The sequence below is a fragment of the Prosopis cineraria genome, unplaced genomic scaffold (genome assembly GCF_029017545.1).
Source record: "Prosopis cineraria cultivar Desert tree isolate PC_DT_omini unplaced genomic scaffold, ASM2901754v1 PC5, whole genome shotgun sequence".
NCBI lineage: Eukaryota > Viridiplantae > Streptophyta > Magnoliopsida > Fabales > Fabaceae > Prosopis > Prosopis cineraria.
Genome location: NW_026555336.1, coordinates 39,834,691 through 39,860,066, shown reverse-complemented (window position 1 = coordinate 39,860,066; position 25,376 = coordinate 39,834,691). Strand labels below are relative to the sequence as shown.

Below are 25,376 nucleotides of genomic sequence, written 5' to 3'. Positions count from 1 at the left end.
TCAGGGTGAATTCACTCACTTATGTAATCCAGTTTTCCTTAATACTAACAACCATGATGTGTCATACCCATAATCTAGCATCTTCATAAATCGGTGGAGACTAGTTAGGTTTGAGTCCCTCATAGAACAAGTAGGACAGTCCTAAATCAACCATAAGATAAGGGCTACCTCTTGATTCTAACGGTTGGTGCCAAGGCAAGTTCTTGATTCCAACGGTTATTGACAGTACCACATAGATTTAAACCAATCTACTCCTCTCTCTAGACGAACTCTCGCCAATGATAATGCTATGCATATTTTACTTAGTATGCGTTTTAAAAAATTAATTCATGGCACATAAACTCATACACTCAAATACTTCATAAACTCAACACATTTCTCATCACAATTCTCTACCTACAATAACAAACCAAAATCAATTTCACAATTAATAAAAGGTGGTAAAATTAAGGTTTTTCTTTCCAAAACCATTTCGTAAGTAAACACATTGCCAATATGTATTATAAATTTAAATCATAAATTACATTTCACAAACATAATTAACATTCAACTATAAAGATTAAGTTTCCCTCAGTTATCTCAAACCTTTAAGAGATTAAAGGTTTACCCCTCACAATTTCAACTTCCAAAGCTTCAACAAACTCAAATGATACCAAGTGATTCACACTACATTCATAAGCAAGAATATTATCATAATCCCACTTTTAGGAAATTATCAACATTGATTCCACCTTTCCTTTATTCTACCAATCCCATAAATCTCTATCTATTCATTCCCAATGGGTTTATTAGGTTCCATTGACCCTTATTATCATTTATGAGTCATTAAACTATCATTAATGGTCCACCAACACTTCCAACAAATATATTTATGTCAATTTTTGGATATTTAATACTCTACCTAACAAACTTTTGATAAAACCATCAATATAGTGTTCCCATGCCTTAAATAACTTTCATTATACTTATTTTAATCAATGGGATCGGACCTATAATTCTATGGACCGAAAATTCATTTTCCAACTCAAATCCTACTATAAATCATCATAAATAAGGGAGAGAAAGGAAGAAGAATGCTTAGATTACTTACCTTGAGTCTTTGGGAGCTTCAATCTATTACCAATATGCTCCAACAATAAACCCTAGCAGAGCCAAAGTCATACTATTCAATTTCTCCTTCCTCTTTTTTATTTTTCTCATGCTGATATGAATCTGATATATTATATTTTTAGCTGTATACCGTGGTGCATGCTGTCCTCCACCACAGCACATGACACAGAGGAGCCGGTTGCATTCAAATCTGCCTTTGTGTACCACGGCAAAGACCACGCACTGCGACTGTGGCACAAAGCACAAATCTTCACTTTTTCTTTCTCTTTCCTTACTCGAGTAGCCCGCCATCGATTCAGACCTACTTCTAGGGCTGAAATCACCACAATAACACTAAGTTAAGCCCTTCTAGCCATACATCTCATTAACTCACTAATCAAAATAATTGGCTCGACTAACCACGGTTAATTTTCTTGGATGTTATAGTACTCATGTCCATAACCTTTATAATGGACTGTCCAGACTTGAGAAAACTTTGTGGGCAAAATATTCTAAATTGGCAGCACAAGAGGAATTACTTTGGCACCAAAAGTCTCAATACAGATGGCTCCAATGGGATGACAAAAACACAAAATTCTTTCATGCTTCAATGATTGTTAGAAGAAAACATAAAATAATTGAAGCACTCTAAAATGATTCAGGGGTTTAGGTTGACAATCAAGAAGAATTGAAGACTATAGCAGCCGGCTTCTTCTAAAAATTATATACCAAAGACTCATAGGTTTTTTTATTTTTTGACTAGCCTATCAATTTTCCTATGCTAGTTTGCTACATACTCTCTCAACTCAATTGTGAGATAAACAATACTAAGATCAAGAACGTAGCTTTTGCAATGAATGCTTTTAAAGCCCCAAGTCTAAATGGATTATAAGCCTATTTTTTTAAAACCTAGTGGAATAAGGTAGGGCCTAAGGTTTGTGAAGCAGTGAAAGACTATATGATTAATCTTGAAATAATGAAAAAAATGAATTAGGCTAACATCATTCTCTTGCCAAAAATAGATCAACCATCCACAATCAAAGATTTTCATCCTATTTCTCTTTGTAAAGTTAGATTCAAGATAATTATAGAGCTTTTGGCAAGATGATTTTAGCATATATGCACAGATTGATTGAACTACATCAATGTAATTTTATCAAAGGTAGGCAGAGTTGTGACAATATCATTATAACACAGGAGGCTATTCATACTATAAGTCATAAGTAATTGGGCAGAGGTTATATAGCCATTAAGATTGAAATGGAGAAAGCCTTTTATAGACTTGACTAGGGCTTCATTGAACAGACTCTCCTGAGTATTGGGTTGCAAAATAACCTAACACAAATTATCATGACTTGCATCACTATTACCTCCTTGTGTGTCATCTATAATGGAGAGGAAAAGGATGAGTTTAAACCTTTAAGAGGTATAAGACAAGGTGATCCTCTACGTCCTTACTTCTTTGTATTGTGTATGGAATGACTTAGTCCTCTCATTACATATGCGTGTGCTCATAAGAAATGGAAACCACTAAGATTTACCACTAGTGGTCCCTTTATATCTCATCTTTTCTTTGTCGATAATCTTATCTTATCTGCTAAAGCATCCTCAAATCAAATGCATCTCATTCACAATATTATGAAGAGATTTTGTGTCATTTATGGACATAGGATTAATCTTGCAAAGTCCAAGGCTTTTTGTTCTAGTAATGTTCATTTTAATTGAGCTCGGGAACTCTCGTAGATTCTTGGTATTAGACTCATAGGAGACCTTGGTAAGTATCTTGGTGTACCTTTGCTCCATTCTCGAGTTAATAAATTAACTTTTGCCTTGATTCTATAAAAGGTACAACAAATGCTCTGTTCTTGGCAAGGAAAATTCCTAAATATGGAAGGCCAATTAGTTCTAATCAAATATGTCTTATCAGCTCTTTCCTGCTATTATATGCAAACTATTCTTCTTCCTAAGGGCATTATCAAGGAAATTTATGGCTATAGCAAGAGGTTTCTATGGTCCCAGAAATTGGAGAAACACAAGATACATCTTATTTCCTAGAAAATAGCTAAAGAAAACAAGCAACATGAAGGATTGGGATTTAGAGATTTATATAGTCAGAACATTGTGTTTATTATGAAGCTTTTTTGGAGTCTACTCACCCAATCTGATGTCCTGTAAGCAAAATATAGATATGATGATCATCATATCTCGTTAGTTTGTAAGAAGCGTTCCTCTTCTAGGATCTGGCAAGGAATCACAGTGTTTGGGACCTTTTTATGTTGGGATTGTAGGAAACTGGGCAACGAGCTTGATATGAAATACTGGTGGGATTTATGGTCTCTGCTTGATAAGCCTCTCTTGACCCTGGTTGACAAAAATCTCCATCTCCTCAATACTACTACCATTGTTAAGAATTTTGTCAAATTAGATGGTTCTTGGGATATCAATGCTTAAAGAGCTTTCTTACTAGACTGGGTGGTTGCCAAATCTATCATATGACTCCACCAACCTTTTACAATATTGATTCCTTTTGTTGGAGGGTTTCTTTTGATGGCAAGTTTAGTGTCAAATCTGCATATGATTTTGCTTTTTCATAATAGAATAGCTCCTTCAAACCTTTTATGGAAGATGTGTTGGAAATGGCCGGTGCAAGAAAAAATTTATTTTTGTCTTTGGCAAGCTCTTCATTAGAGAATTCTAACTAACTCACTAAGAGCCAATCTAGGACTCTCCCCCACTGGGAATTGTCCTTTTGAGTGTTAGAGAGAGGATAGTGTTATACACATTATACGTGGTTGTCCCATTGCTCATGAATTTTGGCAAAACTTGATTTCTCTTAATTTTTATTCTAGTTTCTTCTGTTGCAACTAGCAAGAATGGTTCAACTGAAATTCTAAGCATTAGACTATTAACAAGCAATTCTCTAAATGGGCTTGGTTGAAGATATTCAAATTTGGATGCTAGTTGTTATGAAAAACATATATAAGTCAATGTTTGAAGGATCTTACCTCACTGCATCAAAATTGATTCATAGTGTTCTTTATCATCTTCACAATAATATTGTTGACAATCAACTCAAGCACATCATATTGCTTAACTTTGTCACAACATAAAGTGTATGGACACTACCACTAGTCAACACTGTCCGTATAGATGTGGATGCCTTAATTAATTCTTAACAACATGCTGCTTGCGGAGGCCTCATTAGAGACTCTAATGGAGAATGGATTCAGGAGTTTTGTAGAGACTTAAAAGATATTCCAATCATAATAGCGAAGTGACTCGCCATTAAAACCAAATTGGAAATATGTCATCAACTTGGTTTTTAAAAAGCCTACCTGTATTCAAACTCTTTGAATGACATCAATATGCTTCTTCGGGATTTAGTGGCTTATCATCCTTGGAAAGTTAAAATTAATGCCACGCATAGTCTTATATATAATAATATGGATGTTGAGATTCATCATACACATCAAAATCTCCTTAGATATGTGGATGTGATAGCTCGAAATAACCACAATGGTAGAGAAATTAATTTTGTTAGTGATATTCTTGCCTATTGTCTTGTATTTTGTATTTTTATAGGAAGATAGGCTAATGATTGCCTAGATTTCCTTTTTTTTTGGTAATTTCAAGCCCTAGGCTTGCTTTTTTTACTTTAAAAAAAAAACTTACGAAAAATAGTGATGTAAATGTAATTCTCGAAACTTGAAAGGACGAGTCTGTAATTACGCAGCTTCTTTTGGGTCGCATGCATGCAATCATGAATCATGTGACGCCGCATCAGCAATATTGACCAGTCAAAAGTCAAAAAAAAATTGCTTTCATGAGAGCCCAATCTTCATCAAGTCAAGAACAATCTTACTCTTTATTTTAGTTTGAAATGATCTCAATCATTTATTTAAATAAATTTTTAAATATTTGTAATATTATATTTATTAATATAAAAAAATAAAAAATTTTAATATTAAATTTGAGTTTTTTTAAGTGTTCATTAAATAATAAGCATCATGATACATAGCATTTTTAATGAGATTTAGGCCATTTTTTAAAAATTTTTATTTTTATTTTCTATTTATTAAAATAAATTTATAAAAAATATAAAAAATTTTAATAAATATGTTCATTATTAATTTGACTAGTGCATATTTAATCTAAATAATTCAATTTAATATTAATAATTTTTATAATTTTATAATTTAACTATTCAGATATATTCTAAATAGTTTAGATATAATTTAAATGATTTAATTTTATATTAAAAAATTTTAAATTTTATAAATTAATTATTTAAATGTACTCTAAATAATTCAACTTTTAACATTTTTTATATGGATAAATATAATATTAAAAATATTTAAAAATAATTTAAATAAATGATAAAAATTATTTTAGATTGAAATGGAAGGCAAAAATTGCCCCTCACGATCGCTTGGCCAAATGCGAACGCAAAGAACCTTGCCTCCTCTACTGCACATATATATATATATATATATATATTTGGTCAGTTACTGCATAGATGTTTTGACCAGCGAAGAAGATGAGACGCCGTTTTGAGTTTTAAAATTAAAATCTTTTGCCCTCGATTATAGAAAAGTAAAGTAAATGACGCTTAATATTTTTTCAACAAAGAAAGTATTCTAAACTCAAGAAAATTATATCCTATTCCTATCAATGGAGTTAATTTTGTAGCTGTAAACGCTCATTACAAATATATGAAAAGAAATCCTTGAACTTTTATGTGGGAGCAATTTGTGTTTAAGTAAACGTTAGGTACAAAGAGCAGATCGATCAATAAGAAAAAGAAAAAATAATAATAAAATTTTTTAAAATTATATAAATGATAACTTGATCTCTCACAATGCCATAATTTTTTTAAAGTCTTGTTGACATTTTTATTATTAATAAATTTATATAAATGATCAAATTGCTCTTGTTAAAAATAAAATAATCACAATTTTTTTTATATCTATAATAATGCAATATTAAATCATAATTTCACATGTCAAATTCTTGATATTATTATAAATGTTAGAGATAACAAATAATGATCACAAATTTTATTTAAATAATTACAATTTTTTTAATATTTGTAATACAACAGTAAATCATAACTTTACATGTTAAATTCTTGATATTGTTATAAGTGTTGAAAATAACATGTGATGATCACAAGTTTTGTTTAAATAATCATAACTTTACTTTTTATATTCACAATAATGTAACAACAAATTATAATTTTACATGTCAAATTTCTGATATTGCTACGAGAAAAATTTGATCATTTACATAAATTTATTAATAAAATAAATCCTTAAAAACTTTAACAGAATTCTAACATTTTAAAAAATTAAATTATTATTTATATAATTCGGAGCGATTTTATCATTATCTTTTTTTTTAAAAAAAAAAGGGTAATGGCAGTAATGTAAATGCTAGTTAAAAATTGAAATACTGAACTTGTTCATACTCATTCTTGGTGCTTCACATCATTCTGTTTAAAACGACACGAACACATCTATTTTGACGTTTCACTGAAAGAGCATCACTGTGCCTGATTTCTTTCTTTTTGTTTCCTGGGGGCGGCGGCATACCCCGTTCTTTTCCCTTGAAAATCCAAAAAGTCATCATGCATTCATGCTATTATTATATATTCGTCTGTGAAAGATCAAATCTTCAATTTTTCTGACATATGTGCCATATTTATGCTTTCATTAAGTCATTATGCTTTTGATTAGATTTAGCACAATATCTTTTGCTGCCAGTGCTGTTTATTTCCGTGTTATTACTCGGATCAATATCAGTCTTCATCCTTCCTAACTGCAGGCTAACGCTTCAGCCACGGTTACTAATTACAGATGCTTCCTAAAACAAGAACTACTGTGTGGATAAGGATTAGCTAGCAACAGTATTTTGTTATCAGTCCTAGAAAATTCAGTAAATATTGTTCTGTGGTGAACCAATGTCTGTCATGTGACTTGCCATACCAGATTTTACACTTAACACTTTCTCATAAACCAAACCAAAAAAAAAAAACAAGAATAAGAAAGTAAACAGTGACAAATTGAAGCACATCAAATGCAACACAGAATATAAAAAGTCTTGAGATTTTCCATTTTGTGATTTTACGCATTGGTAAATCTTTTTGAAGTTTTAATCTTGCAAAGAGACAAGCATGTTACTCCCCAAAAAGAAAAAAAGACATGGAATTCATCAATGATCTAACGGTTCAACAGCTGTCTTGAAGAGAAGGATATAAACCTTGTCGATGGAAAAATACAAGAAACCACCAAGAGAATGTGTAACGTAGGAACCAAAGCTAGTACCCACAATGCAGTGCCAAGCTGGACCATAGGAAGAATCAAATTCCTGAAAAGACCAGTAAGTTTACATCATGATCCATCCAAGGTCATTAGTTAAGGAAGATGTGCACAAACGATCCCAAGGTTAGCAAAAATTCTCAATACTAAAACTAAGGTCACGTTTATTTACTAAAATGAAATGAAATGAAATGAAATAAATTGAAAAAATAAAGATAAAAATAAAATGATAAAAAGAAATAGGTGAACATTGATAAAAAGAAAGGATAATTTAGTTTATGGGATTAAAAATTATTATTCATAAAAATTTTGAAAAGTGTGATGATTTTTACATTTGTAACATATATTAATAAGTTTTATCATGCTTGCCATAGGGGGAAGGGTGATTTAATTCATTTTTGTCTTGATTTTTTCAATTCATTCCTTTCTAATAACCAAAGGTGGCATAAGAATTCCAATAGCAATTCATTTAGTTCTATAATGCAGAGTTGGAGATAAAACAAAGGGAGAATCAGATTAAAGGACCAGTCTATTTTAATTTCCACAACAAAGGGCCAATCAACCACTACTATGCTTGTGAGTGGTTAAGATCCCATCTTGTAAAGTAAAACACGTTACAGATTATAATAAAAAAAAAATTCATTAAAGTCATTCTGTCAGTTTTTGACATGATATATCAAAACCTGTATGACAATAATTTCATTAACGAGCGAAGCAAGCTGTGCAAATAATAGGCAGCATAAAATTATAACCTCAGTTCATCTAGCAACCTTGGTGCCCTACTTATGAGATGAGAAAGTAACACTCTCAATATTACCAGCAGCATCTACCAAGTCATGTGTACGTATTTATGGTCATAAGTATAAAATGCCTGTTGGTCTTTCAAGTTTCTTTCATACTCAGTTAACTGAAAAGGTGGAAAATATACATTATACTTACAAAACATATTTTCATGCTTTACAATTGAAATCTCACATCCATAGGGGACCAGATAAGGGCCAAACTTAAAAAAATAGCTACCCTTTTAATAAAATCTTCCAGCTTAAGAACTTTCCAATGGAATAGGAAACAGCATACAGAGGCCTGCAAACCCCCTACTGTGTGTCAGTATGCGTGAATCCCCTAAGTGACTATTGCAAGCTTAGAGAAAATTACACCCAAATCCCATATAAAAGAATTTATTATCAAGAAATTTATGAAATTTATAAAATATTCTACAATCCCATATCTCGCAGATTTACAGCTTGGCCAAAGGTATTTACAAAACAGACATAGTCCTGCTCAAATATCCAGTCTGTAACAAATTGCCAAACAAAAAATTTACTCAACCAAACAGAAAGAAACAGTTAGATCATGTGCTTGATGGCATACGATTCCGAACAGAAGTCCTAGAAGCATAGATCTACATCGCCGAGAAAGATCAAGAATGGAGACAAGCTCAGGCCTATCCATCTGAATAAAAACTAGAATGAAAAGTCGGTACTCCCATTGATATTCGCCCGATGGATTATATGAAAACCAAAATTATTAACAACTGTATATCCTTAAACTTATGGAAACCTTGGATTATTTTAACTTGAAACTTATTTTCAGAAAGGACAAAAAAAAAAGGCACCAATTCGACCTGCGAGAAAGGCATGGTGAGAAATGAACAACCTATGTGGGATATCTGATCATGTTCCATGAAATCCAAAAGCTTCCAAAATCCAAACAAACCATTATATAAGACATCGTATATAGGTATCAAAAATCAGAACCCTGAAATTTGAAAAAGAAAGTAGACTAAAATAACAAAATGAACAAAAAGCTACCTTCTTGAGTGCTAGGGCAAGACGTTTACTGTCGAGCTTCTTGCCAGGCATGGAATCGAGGTGTTCACGCGCGCAGCGAAAAGCGCGGTTCTGCAGAGGGAGAGGCATGTCACAAGCCCTGAGGCGGACATTGAAGCGATCATGATGCTCCTGTTGCTCTACAGCTTTCTTCTTCTGGATCAGACTATTGAGAAACTTGCTTCTTCTCTCTAGCTCCTCCTCTGCTGCGTCCATCCTCTCATCAATCACAGAAAAAGGACCCCTTTTCCTCTCTGTCCCTTAAGATAACGGGCAGAAATTGAAATTTCAGCTAAAAGCAATGGCAAAGGAAAGGAAGTATGCTATGCTCTCCATGAGCTTGTAAAAAGGCCCCAGAGAAGGAAAAAGAAAAAGAGACAGGAAAAGCGAGAGGGAAGAGTACAGAGACGGAGGAAGATTGAGAAATGAACAAAGTAGTGTTTGTAAATAAATGTATTCGTTGGATTCGGGTATTGTGTTTCGTTTGTATATTATCCCTATCTATCTATCGCTTTGCACCTTTTACGATTTTTTGTCTTTGTTGCTTGTGGACAAGGTTGTTGGGTAAAGCGTTGACGCCGTCTGCATATGCTCAAAAACAATTTTTAAACTCAATCGTTATTGAAAAAATTTCACTCAGGATCACTTAACTGAAGATAATAAAAAAAAAGATCTCAAATTTTCTAATATGTCACTGCACGGTTAGAGCTCTGATATGAAATTAATTTTAAAAGCTAAATGATAAAGTTACCTTATTGAGAAAATTGTGGAGAAGAAAAAAGGGCTCGCAAACATGTTCACTTGGAAGCATCGCAAGCATGTATACAAGACACCACATAATGAGGTTCACAAAATTTATGAGTGAAACCTCAGTTGCCAGACTTCTACACGTTCTTTTTCCCTTCATAATATGATTGTGAGCCTCATGAAAGTCATTTGAAGTGATTCGTTGATCTGTGAGTGACTTCTCTATAGAAAACTTTACTTGAGCCATCTTCTTTGAAAAGTCAGACATAGATTAGATTGAATTAAAGATTTGAGAGCCTTACTAAGAGATTAGGTTGAAAGTTTTTGATTGAGAAAGTGTTTAGGAGATAATCATAGAGGGAATTCAATTTTAGTGAAAAGATGGTGATAATCAGGTTGAGGAAATTTTGAGTTTCCTACTTGTATGTCTCTAATCTACCGATATGAGTATGGATTTATATATCTATCTTATCAGTATGTTGTGTTGATATCGATATGAGTTATGAGTTATTCATATTGGTATGTACTGGTCCTATCGGTATGACTGAGTTTCACCTAACTCTAAAAATTTCAAGTGACTTGTTCGTTGCCCTATTATGTGTAGTTCATCATCCTACGACATTTTGTTAATTTCCTTACACTACTTGTTCGTCACAATCGTGGGTTTCTACAATAGTCTCTATATACTGGTATGTTGTGTTGATACTGATATGAGTTAGGAGTTATTCATAACGGTATGTAATAGTTCTATTGTAACATCTTAAATTGTAATCCTTGAATTATTAAGGAATTAATCAAGTTTAATTATGGTGATTGAGTGATTTGTTATAGTATGTGATTAGAGAGGTTTTTAAAATGTATTTGGTTGTGATTCCAGTCCTAATTATGGGTTCAAAGTGAAGTTTGGCCCCTCGGGTATTGAAAGAAGGAGAAAAACATGAAAGATTGCCTTTGTGCCACATGTTGCGGCATGTAGCACATCCGCTGCAGCACACAGATTGCAACAAAGAAGGGAGGGTCTCTCTATGCCTTGCACTACGTACGCCACAACTCATGGCCAAAATTTTTTATAAATAGCCTGGCAAACAAATAAAAAATCAGAAGGAGGAAAAAGGGAGAAACGAAGAGCAAGCTACAATCCTCTGCTAAGGTTTGCCACATTAGTGGTTTAGGAGTATCTTGGTGTTATAAAACACCTAAGGTAAGTTCTTCATACCCTAATCTCCCTTTTTCTTCCATTTTTATAAGGTTTTTTTGTTACGAGTTGATAATAGGAGATAATTTTCGGTTTATATAGGTTATGAGTCTGAATCCATTGACTCAAATGGAATTAATGAGAGTTATTTAGAGTAGTTAAACATAGTTTTATTGGTTGATGGTTGGTAAATGCCATAAATATAGAAAATGGCATTAATGAGAGTGGTTGGAGGAGTTATAATGCCACTAATGAAAGTTTAATGACTCATTAATGATATTGGACGCTAAAGAGAGTAAATAAACCTAATAAGTAAGCCCAAAGATGAGAATTAAGGATGTTGGGTATTTTAGAAGTGAAAGTGTAGGAGTGAAAATGTGTTTTTGACAATGTTGATGGGTTTAAAATTTACTAATTGTAGATTAAGCGTTCGGGCATCATATTTCATTTGTGAATTAATCTTAGAAGCTAATTATTGAGGGTAAATCTTTAATCTCTTAAAGGTTTGAGGTAATTAGGGAAACCCTACTTTAGGTAATTATTTATTAATTATACATTAATGTCAAAATGGGTTTGTGCACGTGAATGATTGAATGTGTTGATGTAATAATATGCTATGAAACATGAGATACTATACTTGTTTGATTTGAACAAGAGATGTGAAACTAAATTTGAAATGAATTTCAATTTACAATTTTGTATTAAAAGGAGTAATTGGTGATTGGTATGATAGATATGAATTGTGGTTAAGTGTATTGGGATAAAGATAATTGTGTTGAGATTGATGCTCACTTGAGTAGCGTATTATCATGAGCCAAATGTACTAATAATAAATAAATGAGAGTGTAAAAATGAATGGGCACCATACATATCATAATTAGTTAGTGAGAGTTCACTTAGGAAAATGAATAGTTAAAATTCATATGATATTTTTGATTACCTTTCAATGCATGAGGGTATAGCCTTGTCCAACAGTTTATTGAGAGATTGTCCCATAGTTTATCGAGAAACTAGAACCTAGATATCTCTACTAATTTATCGAGGAGGTTAGCTTAAGGTACATGACACCCTAGAGATTCAAAAGTGAGGGAAGCTGTGGTTTGAAAGTAAGTCCTGTGATCTTTGGCCGAGTTACACCTCACAATTAGCAAGTTTGGGCAGTCCAATCACACGGATAGAGCCCTATTTGATGTTATAGCCTATGGTTTCAATAAGAGAAAATAAGAAGAGTATAAGGGTGGTTTGATCATGCATATGTGTTGATACGATGTATCACATGGTTGTTTAAGTTTGTAGCAAGTCATAATAATAAATTAGGTCATTATCACATGTCCATGTGTCTTGTAGTAATATATTGTGTGATCGAGATGAGAATAAGATGAGAATTATGAGAATGAGTTAAATTGAGAAATGACAATTTTTGTTACATGTGTTTGTATGTATATTTTGAGAAAATCAACTCCATTTTATGTGTTTATTCAATTGATATACAACTACATAAGGTAGCTTACTTTAGTTACTAAGTGGATAGACTCACTCCTTTATTTTATGTTAGTTACTAAGTGAATAGACTCACTCCTCTATTTTAACATTTTACAAGCTCTAACTCTGGTGTAAAAATGAAAAAGGCTTTAGAGGCCTAGCAATCTAAATATTTCTATTGTAATGCCTTTTTAATTTATTTATTTTGTGTAATAATTTAAATACTATCAATTAGGATGCATTTTTATTTTACACTTATACTATATAGTTTTTTATGAAGTCTGAAAGGTATTTTAGGCCCAGAGATGTTGATTATGATAATTGTAAATGTTTATAGGGTCAAAATACTAGTGTAAGTGTAGTAAAGTTGTTTTAAACATAATATATATGATTTTTAATAAAATGTAATGCTAAAATCTTCGCCTTTTGTTTTTGGTATTAAAAGGGTTGAGGAGTGTAAAAGAGATATAGTGTTGTATATGTGCATGTAGTGTATTTTACAATTAATCCTAGATCCAATAAATATGATTTGACTGTTAGGAATGGGTTTTGAAACTTGTATAGAATTTTGGACACCCTTTTGATGAGAAAGTTGAGAAAAGTTGTGAAAATATGTTTGGATGTCCAACTTCTTGGTGTGACTTGACTTAGAAGCAAAACTCATGTCATTAGCTAGTCTGTGAAAAAAGCTTTCCTCAAACATCTAGATCATCTTATTCAGACATTGAACGGAGAAATGAGACATGCCAAAAGTTGTCTAGATTTGCTGTCAAAATGACAGCACAGTTTCTATAATTAAACCATCAACACAATTTAACAATAATCATCAATTATTACTATAATTAAACCCCTTAATCACTAAATTTTGAGTACCTACTATACCTAAAATCATATTTTAACACCATTAACACTTTCAACATACTCTGTTAATTCCATTTAACATCAAACACACTTATAACACCAGTCTTTTATCCACATCGCTCCAAAATTCTCAAATTTTACTTAAGGTTTGTCCAAACCTTAACAAAAAATCTCAAATCACAATTAAGATCATATATCAAGGTTTAAAAGCTTGATTTAACTTCTCAAGACCTTAACTAAGTCAATGAATTCTGTCAAAACCCAAGAAAACACAAAATAAAGCCCCAACATACCTGAATTTATAGAAATTTCGCATAAAAGGAAAGGAGAGGAAAAATGAAACTTACCTAATGATGATTCAAGCTTGTACTACCTTCAAAGAGCCCCTAAAGTCATGCCCTAACAGACCCGAGGTCCTCCTTCATCACCTTCTCTCATTTCTTTCTTTTTCTCTCTAAAATCAAACACGTTTCATGTCTAATTTAACCCAAAAACTAGCTATGCGCCGCAGCTTAAGGAGTATGCCTCACAGCACATGGCACAAGAAATGCCATATGACATTTTGGCCACCCACTACCATCTTAGCTCATTTCCACAGCTACCCAAAGGCCCAAAAACCTTATTAATGATATGAAAACATTATTCATTCATAAATCAATTACTTTGACTAATATGCCCTTATTAAACACTTAAAGTTTTAAGTTGAAAACTCAAGATGTTATAGTATTCTTATTTAGTAATTGATTCTTTGAATTACTACATGAAAGTTAAAAATATTAAGTAAAAGTTGTGTACCGTTGATCAATATAAAGATATGAGTGAATCTTCCATTAATCTTACTTCAAGTTCAACTCCAATACAAAATTAACCAAGCACAATTGGAAGGATGGTAGAGAAGAAGAAGGAGCCAATCATGTCTTAGACTCAACTTTATGGTGTGAGTTTTCATTTGTGTAATGCACTTTATTTCATTGTTGTTGGTTTATAATTGCTTGTCACTTGTGTAATGCACTTTATCTCATTGGTGTTGGTTTATAATTGCTTGTTTGATGCTTTTGAAATTTTTTCGAATGTAGGATTTTCTGAATTTCAAAAGTAGAGATGTTTCTTTCATTAGGAAATCTAAATTAGATTATTATTTGGCAGAAGTTTTCCTTAATGGTCGTGAGTTTTCAGAATTAGATGTATTGCATTGGTGGAAGACTAATCAATAATGATTTTTCAATCTTTCAAGGATGGCATGTGATATTCTAAGTATTCCGTTCACTATAGTAACTAATGAATTAACTTTTAGCATGGGCTCTCGTGTTTTAACAAAGTTTTATTCTTATCTCCTTCTAAATAATGTGCAAGCATTAATTTACACCCACAATTGGTTAAATGGTTTTGTACCATTTTATGGTAATTTTATATTTTGCCTTCTAGCGTACATGCATGCATGCATATATGCATACATACATTTAATTGATAATAACATAATTTGGTTAATATTTAGTGTAGATAATGAAAAAGAAGTTACAGAGATACTTGACATTGAATCTTTACCTCTATCTTCGAAAAGTAAACTTACATCTAAGGGATCTATTATTTTATTTTTAGATAATGATAAAGAGGATTTAGATTTACATTAATAAAAATTTTAATCTTTAGTTTAAATTTAAACTTTTAAATTTTTGTCAAATTTTAGGTGAGACTTTAATTTGTTTTATGTTAAATTTTAAAATGTTTTATCTAAATTAAAATGTTAGATTTTTTTTAGAAAGAGAATTTAAAGGCTTGGTCTTAAATTTTTGAATAAAGATTAAAATTAGGTTAAATTTTAATGGGCCTAACCTTACTTGATTCCCATCTCTATCCGAAGGTCGAAGATCAAAGACTGAAGTGAAGGTCGAAGATTGAAGAACTGAAGACCAAAGAACTCGGAGATTGAAGAACTTAACGCAAAGAGGCTGCTTTGGTAGCTATAGAACGAGATCGAGGCCAAGCTCGCCATTGGAAAGGTCACCAGTTAAACACACGATCCGGTTCGAAATTGTCTCTAGGTTCTTGATTCGCTTGATTTTCTTCCTTGCTCATTTTTTTTGTGCCAGATAATTCCCTTTGTAGTTAGCTCATTTTTTGGTCATCGGGTATTCCCATTTTTGGTATGGTGTAGCTCTTATGCAAGTTACTTTCAAAATCTTGACAGATAATTACTTTCTCCGGCTGTCGTTCTTGGAGAAGCACAAGACTGCCATTCCAGGTTTCGTTCTTGCTCCTTGCTCCAATTAAGAAAGTAATTGATTTGTATTCCTGGCTTGATTTTTGTGTTCTATGGGATATAATTAATTTTTTGTGTTCTGGGTTTTGTTTTGGAGATTGGATTTGAGGGTGTCGGTCTGGGTCACTGTGTTCTTGATTTGTTTTTTTTTTTTTTTATGCTCCCTATTTGCTCCTTGTTCGCTCCTGCATTGAAAAAAGATGGCTGAATTTCTATTTGATTTGCTGTGTTCTGTTTTGGGCTGAAGGATGGGGAAAAAGAGAAAGAGATGACATGGATTTTTTAATTTTTAAAATATGTCATTGGCTGCTAGCTGTGCACATCAGGATCAAAATCTAAACCTGTTACTAAAGGACGTCCTTGTATCAAATTTAAAATATTGGGGCAAAATTGTATGAAAAATGAGAATATAACGTCTGTCTGCATGAAAATTTTGAAGATAGTTTTGTATCTTAACCTTCTAATTGTTTTTAGTGAAGCACATTTTTTTTTTTAAAGTCATGAAGGGTAGTCATGATTACTCCCAGGCTGCATGTAATTTTCCCCCCAGTTTTTCTCTTGGTATTATTGTGCTGTATTTTCTGTTATTATTTTTTTCAATTTTTCAAAACATTTTATCGCTGTTTAGAAAGAAAAAAAAAAAAACAAATACAGCCATATACAAACTTAATTATTATCCACGGTTCCGAGTTGCTACCCCACGCATCACGTGGAGACTGGAAAAGATATTTAGTTTAAACATTAAAAATTACCCATATGAACATGTCCGTGAAGTTTAAATATTTTGTACAATAATCACATGGTTAAAAAACCATCAAATCAAAAGCATACCGGAAATGGTGGCCCATCCTTTCCACGAGTTGTCTATTTTAATTATTATGCCAAAAACTAAAAATGATTATGCCATCTTCGTCAGATAAATAAATATTAATATTTCATACTATCCATAACAAATGGTGTATGGGCAGCAACAAAGTATGTGCAGAAATCTTATGAGAGCGCAAACGGAACAACTGGAGTTGAAAAGCATTCCTTCAAAGTCCAATCATGCTAATTTCGTCATTATATTTTTAAGAAATTATGGTTTTGATTCACACGTACAAGAAATGAATTTTTACAAATTATGTGATTAATCGAGAATTAGAGACATTAAAATTGAAAGTTTCCACAAAATGAATTAATTTAACGGTTAAATAATAATTTGACTTTTAAAAATTAATTTTAATCATTAGTTGATTATAAAATGATAAAAAAATTATAGAAAAAAGATCAAGAATTTTTTTAATTTTTTTATTATTTTTGAGTTAATTAACGATTAAAATTAATTTTTATTAAAAATATGAATTACATTGTATTGTTTTTAAAAATTAAGAAAAAATATTATAAAAAAATAAATTTGAAATTATAGATAGTTTAGAATCAAATTGATCTTTAACCTTTAATTTAATTATTTTGCTGGCACGAGTGCTGTTTTTCAAGGGGGAATTTGAAACTTTTAGAGACAACGCAACGAAGATTGCGGAACAAAGGTCACGATGGACTCGTACACCTTACCCAGCCGCGTTATTGCTGTCTTAAACGAATTTCCAAAATTTGAAGTCCTTAACGTTATGTTTTTTTATTTAATACAAAACCACAGCAAAATTATGGAAAGAAATTAAGATTTAATTATATTTAAAATAATGAGGTTACTATAGTCATGCGGGGAACATAAAAATTCATGATATTAATGGTATCAAATGACAAATGATGGACTGAAAGATGGGCACATCTATTTAATTTCTTATAATAAATTCTTTAATTTTTTTTGATAGTGTCAGGTAATGTATGACTTTCAAAGTAGGAGCAATTAAAGAGTGACAACATCTCCATCAAATCAGAATGAACATTGATTTTGAGCAATTTCACATTTCAAAAAAGGTCAAGACTTTTAAAGATTCCCATTAGTTCTGCCGTTATTAGATTAATATCTTGAGTATTTGAAAAATCCTTTGATTCAATTTTTCTTATTATTCTAATAATGCCTTCGCATGTTGTTGTGTTGTTAATATTAATAGAGCCATATGTGTCAAGTCTAATCCATTCAGGTTTAGGTGGACTCTATATAGTGTCATTTGCATGGTCTCTTTTGCATTATGTTTATTTTATTTTATGTCATTAACTTGAGGATCGAGCAACGATTTTTTTTTTTAATTTGTTGCTCCTGAATCAATAAATAGCTCAATACTTGAAGCAATTCCTAAGAGAAATGTTTTAGTATAGAAATATATAAACCAATGAGATAAATATTTTAATAAACTAATTTTGCTTGATCTATATAGGTACCCAAACTGGTCCTAATAAGGGATTTTTTTAATAAAATTCTTAATGTCAAACTTACCTAGTTTATTAATTGAAAGACTCTACCTCGCGAGAGCTTTGATACGTGAGAGCTATGAGGTTTTGTGAGTGTGAGTGTGAGTGTGGTGTTCGGAGGTATGGAGCATGGTTTTGGGGTGAATCTTCATTTGTCTAGTCCTTCCAACCTATATTATATGTGTTCCCATAGGGGTTGCAAGGTCTTCCTTGACTCATTCTCTGATTCTAGTTGGCATTCATAAAGTGAGTTTCTACAACATGATTGTCATAGTTACCCTAAAAGGAATCACAAGATACATCAATGGAATTAACAAGAATAGAATAGTTAGAAGGAACAACATTAGAAATTAAGTTTGCGAATACTCTTGTTAAGGTCCATTTGAGTAGCGACAACAAAGCTAAATTCTATTTGATGTGCCTGGACTTTCCTCTCACTATCACCTTTATGCCTTGAGTTCCTAGCCAGATGTTCATAAATATTCTTCATCTGATCTGCTATTGTTTCTTCTCCATAGCCATCAGTAGCTATGTCTATTAGGTTTTGATAGACCATTATTAACCCCTTATAAAAGTTATCGGTGATCATCAAAGGGACAAAACCATTGTGTGGGTATTGCTTTAATAATGTGTTATGTCTTTCCCAAACTCCATGCAAAGGCTCCCCTAAATCATGTCGCACAATTATTCAATATGATGTGATGAGTAGAATTTGGACATAAATGTATCATATACATGTTCCCATGTAGTGAGAGATCCTTTAGGTAAAAGCCACTCACTAGCATGATCATGAAGGCTGTGAGCAAAGTAGCACATACAAAGTTTATCATCATTTAGTTTATTAGGAGGGAGCATAGAGACAGCATTGAAAAACTTCTAGATAAAGGCTAGAGAGCCTTCAAATGCCCTACTATAGAACCAGCAAGATACATTGTTGCATTTATATAACTAAGATATGGTATTTTAGGATTAAGAAGTTCTTCGTCTTTCTCTTAAAGGCAAAAATGATTTTTTTTCAATCAAGAAATCTCACAAACATCAAAATAGTTAATGGATATGCTTTTTTCATTCAAAATAGCTTCAATATTTTTTCATTGTAAGTTAATTGATGAAGAAAAAATTAATTTGCTTAGTGTTCGATTTTTAAATTGAGATAAAATTTTATTCCTCCAAGATCTTTTATTTTAAATTTTTTCTTTAAGCAATCAATTGCCTTTGAGAGTTCTTTAAGAGTTTCAATTATATTCAAATCATCTACATAAACAATAATTATAACAAACTTCAATCCATTTCTCTTTATAAAAACACATGGAGAGATTGTATCATTTTTATAACCTTTATTCGACACAAATATTTATTGAGACAGTTACACCACATTTTTTCATATTGTTTTAATCCATACAAAGATTTATGTAAAAGAATTGCATATTTTTCTCAAGAATTTTTACATGCTTCTGACAATTTGATTTTTTTAAGAATTTTTATATAAATTTATATATTTAAAAAGTTATATAAATGGTTGTAATAACATCCATTTGGCACAACATATCAAGTATTTGAGTAGGAAGGGATACTAGTTAGCTAGCATTAATAAGTGGATAGGTTGGCCAAAGCAGGAATAAAAAACGGAGAATGATAGCTAGATCTTAAAAGAATAATTAATGACAGTTAAGTTTTTAACAATTTTTTAAAAATATTAAAAATATCGATCCAAATTATTACATATTTAAGAGTTTCAATTGTAAATAAATATTTAAATATTAAATATAACTCTTAAATTATAAAAAAATTATTTATAATTATTTAAATTAATATTTATAATTTATTTTGTGATAAATTTTGTAAAGAACCTAACTATTATTAACTCATGTTTTTAAAACCTCATTGTCATTTTTCCTGAAAAAATCCATAGTTTGGACGCTTGTGTCAGAATTCACGGCATTTAGGGTATTTCAATTGAAAATGGAAAATTTTAGATTTTTAAACTTGTACGTCTAAGCTATTTAGATACTTTATTTAAATTAAATCATGACAAACGATTTTTTCATGCATTATTTATTTTAACATTATTCCTAATAATATTGTCTAACTTTTAAATTTGAAATCCTTATATTCTAATCTCATATTATAAAAATATATTACTCATATTATTTTAATATGAGTATTTTCTAGAATAGACTTGGGAACAATATCCTTAACATACTTTTTCTTAGAAAAAGAAAAAGAAAAGAGGGGACCGGCATATGGTGGTGGATAAAAAATGAATAATTCAAAAACAATCATTTAATAATTTTTTTAAAAATAATTACATGCTTTATAATTGTCTTCTGCTCGATTTTATGTTTTGTAATTATTGTGCAATGGAGCTTACTGTCAATGTTATTAAAAGCATTTTCTTCATTAAAAACCATTACATTATCATTTTGATATTATGTCAAATAAATAATATTAAAATATTCATTTAAAGACTTATGGGCTAGTAAATTAATGCCTCTATTTACTTTTCTATAAATATGATCAAACATAATTTCCTAGTCTTATATGGTGAGATTCTTGATGTTTCTGATAATAGCTGAAAGATGGTGGTTGTCAGTAGGGTTGCAAATTATTATTGGAGATTAGATTCACAAGGTTTTAATGAAACTAATTGCTCATAAGCTGTAATTTTTTCTTCAAAAATATTTTTACCATGTATTCAAAATCTATAAAAAAAAAAGTGAGAGCACCACCTAAAAAAAGTATGATATTATTTAGAATTAAAATACAAAAATATTGTGAAACTTTTTTACAAGTATAGCTTTTAATTTTTGTTTTTGTAATAATATTATCTTAGAATTAAAAAAATGCAATTTCACCTATTGACTGAAAAAAAAAAAGGAATCGCATAGCAGGCCTTAAAACAATATAAAATATTATTTTGGGCACAATACATTTTAATATTGTACTACAAGTTCAAAGGGCTTTATTTTAAATTTTCTTGAGAGTGAAAGTACAATTTTGCTATTATATGATTTAAAAACTTAAATTATATACAACACGATATCCATAAATATATAATACGATATTCATGGATACAAAACACAATATTGACTATATTTATTTGCATATACAATACGATGTGCATGGATGCAAAATATAATGTTTATGAATTCTCAAAATAATGTCTATGAGTGTCCATGCATTGACTTTTAATTGAGAATGTATGAGTATTGTGTTATACATTTATGAACATTGTGTTATATATTGTGTGTGTCACTTATATATTTTATTAAATTTATCGATTAATTAGACACCCATAGACATTATATTATGCATGATCTGAGTTTTCAAATAACATAAAGGCAAAATTGTACTTTCGCTCTTAAGAAAAATTGTAATAAAGACCCCTGAATCTGTAGTGCAATAACATAATATATTGGGCCTACAATATAATTTTTAACTCTTTTGATGCCTGCAGTGTAATTCCCTATAAAAATTGAAGTGGCATGTTGACTGGACTACTCTCACCCTACTCTCTCTCTCTCTCACCCTCTATGGTCCTGATTGGTTCCTTGAAATCAATAAGAAGGAACAGGAATAAAAAATGGAATCCATGCCATAGTGCGTTTGGTATGCTATGTAGTTTTTTTGTTTTCTTAGGGCGGAGGGGAGAAGAGGTTAAGGGGAGTCCAATCCGCATATTATTTCAGTTTTTCCCCAATCAAAATCACATTTAAGATTCAACATTATTTAAAGTTAATTGTGGGTGAAATTTTATTCTTTTTTAAAGTTTTGAGATGGCATTATTTAAAAAAATTTAAAATATTAGACGTCCCTCTTGAAAAAATTTAAAACATTTTTGTATTTTAACCTTATTATTTATCCATAAAAAAATATACAAATATATATAATAATCCACAAGAAATTTATAAGAAATGAAGTAAATAAGTATATTCTTTTATAATGATTATATTATAATTCTTGATACTGTGATTTAAAATGAGCTCAAATTAAAGCATTACAAATTTTCCAAAAAAATGGTCTTGATCTCTAGGCAAGATAATATTGCGACTTTTTTTTTTCTTTCCAAATTGCAAGGTTGATTGTATCCCCTTTAACTATATGTGGCCATGCCACTGCTGACATTTGTACTTGTTTTCTCACTCTTTATCCTTGTAAAGTGAAAACAAAACAGCGCTACACTTCACCGTAGTTGAAAGTTAGATTGCACAGTGTTATTGTGTTTCATAAAAAGTCAACTCTTGCAAAATTCTGTTAATAAACAGATTCTCTCTCCGATCTAAAGTATAAATGGTTTTTTAAAAAAATTCTCATACTAATAAAGTCGTTATTTTTATAAAAATATATATTATTTTTTATTTTTATTTTCAATTATCAATGTACTTTATGATTAATGGGATATACATTTACATAAAAATTTAGGTTAATAAATATAAGGGGTGAAATGAAAAAAAAAAATCTTTTACATATATTAAGTTGTTTATATTTTGAAGGAAAATCAATTAAGAAGAAATGTTTATACTTTAAAATGAACGGAGTATAGATTAATGGCCTATCTAAATGTTCCTTTGATCTCATTTATTTATCCTCGCAAAATTATGAATAAACTATCTACTCTTGGCAAAAGCAGGCTGATCACTCATCAATGATATATTGATATTTGAAAACTGCGGCATCTCTTCAAGAATGTTTTAGTTGAAATTTTACCTATATCTAAGCTTCCTAGGTGGAGCAACTGTTTTAATGATTTTGGAACTTTCGATTTCCAACAACCTGTTAACATTTCCCAGTTGTGATACATTCGTTTTTTTAATAATAATAAAAAAACTATCTACTCACACTATCCTATCCATACTTGTCCATATTCATCAATCATCAATTCATGGTCTCTCAATCTCCCATGAAGATCATTCTTGCTGAAATAATATCTCCCGTTCATCCTTATTCAAACATGTGCTTGTGTGCGTGTGTTTGGATGCAGGTGTGTATTTGAATTGATTTTTTAAGATAAAATTTTTTTCCTATTTGGCAAACACGGATTTAGTTTTAATAAGAACAAGAATATAAGGACTAGCCTAGATAACATGAATAATAATGCATCTTGTAGGATAAAGATAAAGTATTAGTTTTCCTTAAAAAAAAAAAAAAAAACACACAAATCCTATGATGCTGTGCGTTTTTAGGGGGGTGGGGCTGAAATCTAGACCAATCCCCATCTTCAGTCGTACGGGGGGCTCGTCGTCCCTGCTGTAAGTCGGTCACTTCCCATCTTCACGATCTTAAATAGATCTCTTGAGCCCTCCTTGATCTCTCAGTCTGACGCTTCGTCTCTTCCTAATCTACCAGACTGCCAGATTTCTCATCGGTGCTGTGGCTACAAAGAAGGAACTCGTCGAGTCATCGCTTCTTTTGGTTTATGTTACACATCGTCGGTGGAGTTTTCTCGTCGCCAGTCGGTCACGGAGGTAAAGGCTTAAGGGGTATGATCTATTTCTGCTTTCTTATGCTTCGGTACGAACCTTGTAGGCATGTCATGTTGTGTGACGATCCTCTTCCATCGCCCAACAAACTGAATTTATTCATTTATGCCATTGGTTGTCCTAGTTTTTTTTTATTAAGGAAGATCACCCTCACGATCACCCCACAAATAAGCTAACATGTAGATTAATGGCCTTAATATGAATTGAATCTCTCCACAGTCGATTGTTGAGGTTGCTATGGAGTCAACTTTCGCCGCAGATTCCCTTTCTTATTGGGATTTCACTGTTGTCATCCTTCTCCGCCCTCTCCTTGCCATCGGATTTGTCCTCTTCTTAATTTCTTTGGGTAATTTTCTCTATCTGATTTCTTTTCTACTATATTTGCTTCTATTCCGTATTTCAAATTTTAAATTGACTACTCCTTCCATAAATTGGATTGTTGTAGGCTGGTTGCTGGCATGGAAACTAGTCCTAGTACACGTTCCTTTGGTGCAAGAGATTTTTGGTCTCAAGAAAAAACCTGACAAATCTAAACCACCAACTCGTCGTCTATCTAAATTGTGTAATACCAGTAATGCCCAAAAGTCTCAATAGCTTTGGGATGATGACTTTTCTGTCTCTAGTCTGTTTTTAACGCTTATCCACTTGTTACTCAAACATGACATTGTATTGTTCAGTTGATTACTGAACCCGACAATTATTTTGTGTATAGGTGGTTCCTCATCTAGAGTCTAGTTTGCGATTTCCTTGTGTTTTTAACATACTTTGGTTAAAAATATCAGATTCTGCAGGGTTAGCAGTTCTGGTTTTGTGTATCATTTCTGAAGGACTTGAAATGGTTCGAAAGCTCATTTTATAGTCTGCATCTCTTGATTTGGCATCTAATTATCTCCATCAAGTTGAATTCAGGGCTAGATTTATATGTTGATATCTAACCAAAATATAAATATGCAGTTCACAGGTTTCATTGATAATGTTATCAAACTTAATGCTGTACTTAAAAAGCATATTACTATGAATCTAGCCTATATATCCACTGTTGTTATAGTTCAAAGATGAGACATCATTGTTAGGTAATTCTTTAATTCCTATGTCAAGATAAAAATCAAGATTCATTCAAAAGAAGAAAAAAAGGATGAGGGGCTACCAGTCTTGAAGTATTCCAACGTGCATGGATGTATTTTGATTTACTGTGGTGACTTTGGTGTGATTTTAATTTTAAATTTTTAATATATATTTTCTGATGTTTTAATCCCATCCTTGCAATTATAATATTAGGACTAAGCTCTTGCTAAAGGAATAGGTGCAAAACTGTTTTTGTTGATGTTTGCTGTCATAAGGACAGAATTATCAACACTTATGGCTCGGCTTTGGTTGTTTCTCTGAATGGTCTCATCTTTTGTGGTTATACGTTTTGGCCAGCAGATCCTTGACTGTGTTGGAAAGTTTTGTTCAGGAGAAAAGGAGGAGGGTGGATTCTATTTCTAGCCATGCTCGGCTTTTGTGCATCTCATTTTCCCCCTCCTCTTTTTCACGTGATTTTCTCCCAATAATCCGTTGAGATGTGATTTAAGTTTTGATGAACAATGTTCAGAAATGAATTGATCGGTGTAATTATTTGAATTATTTTTGGCTTCAAAAAATGGTATAATTGTTTTTTCCTCTTGTTATGAATATTAAAAGTGTGGATGGCCATCTTCTTCAATGAAATTTCTACCATCATAAGTGTTAATTATCTTTTATTTGTCATTATCATTTATG

The 25,376-nt window shown here is 31.4% G+C and overlaps 2 protein-coding genes and 1 long non-coding RNA gene across 5 annotated transcripts; 2 read left to right on the top strand and 1 right to left on the bottom strand.

Moving 5' to 3' along the window:
• Positions 1–7,177: 7,177 nt before the first annotated feature.
• On the bottom strand, positions 7,178–9,727 carry LOC129311687 (uncharacterized). Of its 2 annotated transcripts, none has more exons than XM_054954099.1 (2): positions 9,218–9,710; positions 7,178–7,455 (listed from the first exon to the last, which is right to left on the bottom strand). In XM_054954099.1, the coding sequence occupies exons 1-2, from the start codon at positions 9,449–9,451 to the stop codon at positions 7,300–7,302; spliced, it is 390 nt and encodes a 129-aa protein (XP_054810074.1). In that variant the 5' UTR covers positions 9,452–9,710; the 3' UTR covers positions 7,178–7,299. The 2 variants fall into 2 exon arrangements, with proteins under 2 accessions (XP_054810074.1, XP_054810075.1); XM_054954100.1 differs by lacking the exon at positions 7,178–7,455 and adding an exon at positions 8,264–8,489 and having other exon boundaries at positions 9,218–9,727.
• Positions 9,728–15,347: 5,620 nt separating this feature from the next.
• Positions 15,348–25,241, top strand: LOC129311372 (uncharacterized). Of its 2 annotated transcripts, none has more exons than XR_008593281.1 (3): positions 15,348–15,544; positions 15,709–15,762; positions 24,894–25,241. It is a non-coding gene; the product is annotated as an uncharacterized LOC129311372 (long non-coding RNA). The 2 variants fall into 2 exon arrangements; XR_008593282.1 differs by lacking the exon at positions 24,894–25,241 and adding an exon at positions 16,028–16,319.
• LOC129311371 (uncharacterized) lies at positions 23,342–24,480 on the top strand. The gene is made up of 3 exons (XM_054953650.1): positions 23,342–23,600; positions 23,835–23,961; positions 24,061–24,480. Exons 2-3 carry the CDS (start codon positions 23,853–23,855, stop codon positions 24,207–24,209), a joined length of 258 nt encoding a protein of 85 aa, XP_054809625.1. The 5' UTR covers positions 23,342–23,600; positions 23,835–23,852; the 3' UTR covers positions 24,210–24,480.
• Positions 25,242–25,376: the final 135 nt, after the last annotated feature.

Excerpts from the sequence above, each read along its gene's own strand:
- LOC129311371 (XM_054953650.1), top strand. The coding sequence starts at position 23,853 with ATGGAGTCAACTTTCGCCGCAGATTCCCTTTCTTATTGGGATTTCACT. Across the intron at positions 23,962-24,060 it reads CCTCTTCTTAATTTCTTTGG|GCTGGTTGCTGGCATGGAAA; the intron begins GTAATTTTCTCT and ends GGATTGTTGTAG.
- LOC129311687 (XM_054954099.1), bottom strand. The coding sequence starts at position 9,451 with ATGGACGCAGCAGAGGAGGAGCTAGAGAGAAGAAGCAAGTTTCTCAAT. Across the intron at positions 7,456-9,217 it reads TTGCCCTAGCACTCAAGAAG|GAATTTGATTCTTCCTATGG; the intron begins GTAGCTTTTTGT and ends TGGTCTTTTCAG.